The sequence below is a fragment of the Argopecten irradians genome, chromosome 9 (genome assembly GCF_041381155.1).
Source record: "Argopecten irradians isolate NY chromosome 9, Ai_NY, whole genome shotgun sequence".
NCBI classification, from domain to species: Eukaryota; Metazoa; Mollusca; class Bivalvia; order Pectinida; family Pectinidae; genus Argopecten; species Argopecten irradians.
The window spans coordinates 12,890,885-12,896,884 of record NC_091142.1 but is presented as its reverse complement, the minus strand read 5'-3'; the positions used below and the strand labels follow the sequence as shown (position 1 = coordinate 12,896,884).

The window sequence follows — 6,000 nt, the reverse complement described above, 5'->3', positions numbered from 1 at the left end:
TTAAGTGACATCACTTAAATTGTTAGTTTCCTTGTATATTTGAAACAGTCGCTCTTCCCTTAGTTCACCATAAAATGGAATTTCCCTGATATACACATGCTTGCATTGATCTCTTGTTATCACGAATGGTTTATTCCACTGGCTTCCTTCGAATGCCATATCACTCGGACCATCGCTTAAGGCCGAGATACAAAAACTGTTAAACTTTGTCTTTGTCTTTCTGAAATAAGCTAACTCGTCAAAGAAATCTGGTGGCTGTTGCTTAATTTTTTGCTTGATTTTTGCAAGAAAGTAATTATATAATGCATAGTCAATAAGTGCCCAGTTTCTGTACAAGCTTTCTTCTTCTGATCCAATTATCAGCCGAGGGTCTTTCTTCTGTTTTGAATTAAGTTTGCCATATAGGACAAACTTTAAATCCCAGTTCAGAATTCGTCGCATCATCACAATGGATTCGTCAAAGTATTCAGTAACAATTACTAGGTCCATTTCATTGTCAAGTTTTGAGATATACTTGTCAATTTCGGTACGGTTGTTTGACCAAAACAATTCGTCTGGAAATCCAAAGTCAAACGCCATTCTGTTATACGTCGAGGGAATCTGGCCACCAAACTTCATGTATTTATCATTATGCAACAGGTACTCCAATACGGGACGTTCTCCGGGTATCCTAACTATGTACCCCTGGCGGTAATATTGCAAATTGGACTGGAAATGGCGAAATGGTTCTCGTACGATTCCGAAGTATTTGGTATCATTTGGCAATAATTGTTCAAACGCTTCTCTATTATACCTCACATGCGAACAGCTTATATCATATCCTCTGTTGGGAGGGGGAGGAAGAATGTTGTTTGGGGAGATCGTCTGGCGAACGCTTATAGTTGAACCCGTGCGTGGAAGAGCAAACACTAAATCGTTGTCGTAGCCATAACGTAAAAAGATATTCTGGACGGTTGTACTCGCAGCTTTGTGTACCTTTATAAACGCTATGTGATGCACAGGCTTTGTCAGTTTCTGGTTACTTGCGTTCGAAGAGTCTTCTATGGACATAGTCCGTGGTATCGGAAGTGTGTAAAAACGAGGTAATGGCTCCGCAAGCACGTCAGGACTAAATGAGGACATGAGTTTCCGGACGGGTGTGTGTATTAAAGTGACAACATTGTCGTAGTTGGAGCCCATTCTAACAAATCCTAAAGTCATCAAACAGCTCAGTCCAAATATCATCCTGTGGAATAATATAAAAAACAAGATATACAGTAATCCATTGTGAGATAGAAATCAGACTTCATTTACTGGAAATCTTGATTAACAAACCACACGTATATAGATGTATACAGACATAAAACAATAATGTGTACGAGTAACAGCAAACACCCCCAACCCAAGTAACGAAAATAAGTTTAAAAGATACGCCATTCTACTTTAAGCTAAAATAACATTTCAACAATAATAGTTATAATGATAAAAACATTTTGTCTATTTGTCTTAATCATATTTTCCGAGCATGACCTCAGATTGCTAGTATACTGCTCATGGAACGGATCTGATTATTGATCAAGTAAACATGAATCTTATGAATTTTCCTTAAATCTAAGGGGTCTTTTAACTTACAGTTTATCCAAAGGAAGACAATACAGACTTTACGGAAGGCTTCTTAACTTAAGGGATTTTCCTTAACTCAAGTAAGGACGGGCCTCGATACAGTTCTTTCTCCCACATATTGTACAGATTTCGGCTTATCTCCATAACGGAATGTTCTTGAAACTGGACTCAGGGAATAAACAACCGGGATGATAATATCAGGAAACGGAATTGATACACTTAATTCAGTGGTCCGGGAAATTCGCAATCCGGACGGTTTGTGCTGTGAAAGTAATTATAAATGTTCGGATTATTAAAGCTATACTGTATAGACTTACAGCATGTTACTCTATTTGAAAGTAACATCACGTCCGTAACATTTTGTTGGTATAGGAAAATGAAAAGAAAGAACACAATATTTTCCTGTTGTGTCGTCAAATGAATAACTTATCACTTTAATCTGAAAAAGGTCGAGTAAATATATAAGTTTTCAAGCTGTCACATATTGGCAGATTAGTAAGTCCTAAGCGGAAGAAATAGAATATCGATAAGTACAATGACTCATAGTCCTATACCATTTACATTTACGTACATAAAAGATACCACATTACATTTATTCCTAAGGTCATTGTTATACACATGGCAAGTCAGCATAGTATTGTTTTCTAATACGAATAATCTACGGTAACTGTGAAAGGACATGAAAATTAAAAAAAAGTTATTACTTTTGCGTAATCGTTATTATAATTAAGTTCACACGCCATAGTATTGCGCTTGCACGCAAAGTCTTGAATTCATACGCATTTTTTTTTAAATTCATGTCCTTTCTCAGCCACCGTAATATACTGACTTGCGAAATGTAACAATGAGCTGAGAAATACTAGCACGAAGTTTACATTAGTCAGCAAATTAGTTTGAAGAAAATGTTGAGTCAGTCGTCTTGATGGTAGAACATGATTGTGTCTGAGGGATACTGTTTTTATTAAGAGTGATATATGGAAGATGTGGGCATTATATATGATATTGTGGAGGATAGTTCTAAATGTTTATCCATTCTTATTCTTTTAACGAATTAGTAGCATAAAATAAATTCAATATCATGGGTGCACAGCTGCAGGATAAACATCATTTTAAAATTGATTCAGGTATAAATGATACTATCTGTCCCTAACCATTGTTTTTAAATGTGTGAGCGTTTCTTTGATATTTATAATAGGTTGATATAACTCATGTAACTAACACCGTCAGGTAAAATGAAACATGCTTTTAAAAGTTTAAATATACAAATTGGACTAATCTTTTTATAATTCATTTCAGGTCACAAAACATACAAATGTAGTGGTTTCAGTTCCAGGTGCGTCATTATATATTGACATCATTTTTTCAAGGACTGATAATTCTAGGCATCAGTGAATCGCGATATATATCTTCCGCGAATTTATCTGTTCCTTACTGCGAAATATTAAACCTACGAATCTAAACGCTACACAGAACCCTTGTTTGTATAATAAAATTATGACACATGTCAACAATTATAATTCAGTATTTTGGCTAATTCCTATTTGTTCTTCTCCGTTGCTTCCTTTTCTCTTTCTCCATCTCAGTCTCCTGGTATGAGAGTGTAAATATAGTGTGTGATAGGTTAACATTTTATATGAATCTAAATATTTATAAAATGACCTAGAAATGGTATAAGAATTAATGTCTCACAATATGTATGGATGTGTAAACTAATTGTCATGATTTATAAATGATTTGATTATAGTACTGATTTTATATTATATCTTTTATTGTAAATCAGACATATTGTTTGAACTCACTTATGCAGTCAAGAGATACATATATATATATAATTCCTATACCTCCCCTTTATATATTGTGACGTCAACAAACCTATGACGTCATCATGTATTGCTGTTGTTATTGTTACCTTGTAACTACAGTTGAGCATCTGAAGATAAAGTGAAAGCGCTAATGCTTAACGAAGACTTCGTCGTTTGTGCATTTTTTTCTATATAGCCTTTAATATATAATAAAATTAACAGTTATAATTAAGTAATTCTTTATAATTCTGTATTCATGCATACACTATGAGTAAATGTGGCATTAGATAAATGTGGCATTAGATATGGATAATGGTGATGATGATGATGATGATGATGATGTGATGATGATGATGATGTAATAATAATGATAATGATGATGATGATGATGATGAATACACACATTTTAATGGATATGAAAATGATTCATAGCGCGGATGAAAGTGCATGTGTAAAGGATTACTATACGGCATTAATATCAATGAGGATGATTATGATGCACAAGTATTAATGGATGTACGAGGGGGCGGATGAAAGTGTATTTGTGCTTATAGCCAGATCGATGTGGCTAGAGTTGATATGACCAACACGGAAATTTGGCTCTCTGTGCAATTGATCAGGCTCCGCGCGCCTTCGCCTGCTTTCGTTATATGCTTACATTACTTATCAGCATCCATGATGGATGAATTGTATTTATTTCTTTACTTATTAATATTTGAAAAATATGTAAATAAAATAATAATCGTTCACCCACTATGATGAAACGAGAATATTAAGTGAGCAAATTAAACTAATCAATTATATTATTTGATGAATGAGTGATTATTTTCAAATGTTACAAAAGGTATTTAGATGTAGATAATAAATGTGTACAATATGTATGTATGTATGTATGTATGTGTGTGTGTGTGTGTGTGTGTGTGATGGTGTGTGTGTGTAGGTATGTAAGTATGTATGTGAGTGTGTGTGTGTGTATTTGTGTATGTATGTATGTATGTATGTATGTATGTATGTATGTATGTATGTATGTATGTATGTATGTATGTATGTATGTATGTATGTATGTATGTATGTATGTATGTATGTATGTATGTATGTATGTATGCATGTATGTACATGTATGTATGTATGTATGTATGTATGTATGTATGTATGTATGTATGTATGTATGTATGTATGTATGTATGTATGTATGTATGTATGTATGTATGTATGTATGTATGTATGTATGTATGTATGTATGTATGTATGTATGTATGTATGTATGTGTGTATATTGCATGAATCGGTATTTTTATGAAAATGAAAAGAATAAAAGAAAATGCTCAAAAAATTTAATATTCTCAACTCTGAGTGGAAAAAAAAAAAAAAAAAAAAAAAAAAAAAAAGTGTATTTGTGCTTATATGTGTGTTCTTAATGTAAAATATAAAGAAAAAAAAATAGGAATAAGGACTGAAGCTAGCAAATCATCTGTCTTACTTGTTTCATTCATTTGGATATATTTGACCCGACAGTAGATGCTTATTTTGATGTAGAGATGTTTACTAACTTTAAAACAGGAATGTTGCGGCATATCTTTTCTTTAATAATAGAACACAGTGATTTCCTTCATCCTTAGATTAGAGTAAAAATTGTCAAAAAATGTGTATCATGTTTTGAAATTAATAAGTCCTTAATGGTTCTACATCACAACGGTATCTTTCCTATTAAAACAGGATGAAAAGCTTGGGTTTCTTACATGCATTTTAAAAGTATTTTTGAATAATTAATTGCATCCCGAAAAATACATGTTAGATCTATTTTGTGTCAATTAGACACATATATCTACACGATTAATTGTTGTCCAAATGATGAATATTATTTATGCTCTGTCAATGGTGGAGTTTATTAATATATGTGCCGTAACTGGGCGAAAATTTTGACGTTATTTTTTCTTTAGTATTGAAAACTATAATGTATAATGAATTAAGCTGTGAAAACCATCGGTGTTGGAGTACAATAAAGCTTAAATGCATACTTAATAGTTTCTACTTACCATAGAAATTTCTTATTTGGCATGTTAGTTTCCATGTAGTAATCCAAAGAATAACGGCGAGTGAAATCCCGAGACGAAGGGTCCGTACCATTTGCTTTACCTTGATCCATTACAACTCGTGCGCCAGCTGTTTCCATAATCGATTACGACAACTAAATCTTATTATTGTAGCCTATTTTCCATATTGTTGTATTTAAAATCATAGCCAATTGTCCAGTTTATCCTGTTGAATGGTCTAGGCAATAGACATTAGGTCAAACTGGACAATAATTTTATAAAAGTGGATCTCATCCACCTGAATGTGTTGTTAAGAACAAAGACTTAATCACTTCATCAGCGTTTGTCAAACGCCTATAAATAGTCACCCGCGGCGTTTTGACTTCCACGTCAGAACTTTTCATCGGTTTTTATTTGAAATATCTTAACCGGATCGGCTGTCAGTTTTAAAATTGTAAAATGGAGGGTTTTTTAAGATTTGTTTAGAGTCTTTGCATTACTTGGTCGTCTAATATCTCTGTCTGGCGTCGTCGTAATTACCGTGGACTAGCTGACTATCACGGA

At 33.3% G+C, this 6,000-nt stretch overlaps 1 protein-coding gene across 1 annotated transcript; it reads right to left on the bottom strand.

Annotated features, from left to right (window-relative positions):
* LOC138330537 (galactose-3-O-sulfotransferase 3-like) lies at positions 1-5,576 on the bottom strand. Its single transcript, XM_069278103.1, has 2 exons — positions 5,440-5,576; positions 1-1,225 (listed from the first exon to the last, which is right to left on the bottom strand). Exons 1-2 carry the CDS (start codon positions 5,574-5,576, stop codon positions 1-3), a joined length of 1,362 nt encoding a protein of 453 aa, XP_069134204.1.
* Between the last annotated feature and the right edge of the window lie 424 nt (positions 5,577-6,000).

Excerpts from the sequence above, each read along its gene's own strand:
- LOC138330537 (XM_069278103.1), bottom strand. The coding sequence starts at position 5,576 with ATGGAAACAGCTGGCGCACGAGTTGTAATGGATCAAGGTAAAGCAAAT. Across the intron at positions 1,226-5,439 it reads CCAAATAAGAAATTTCTATG|GATGATATTTGGACTGAGCT; the intron begins GTAAGTAGAAAC and ends ATTATTCCACAG.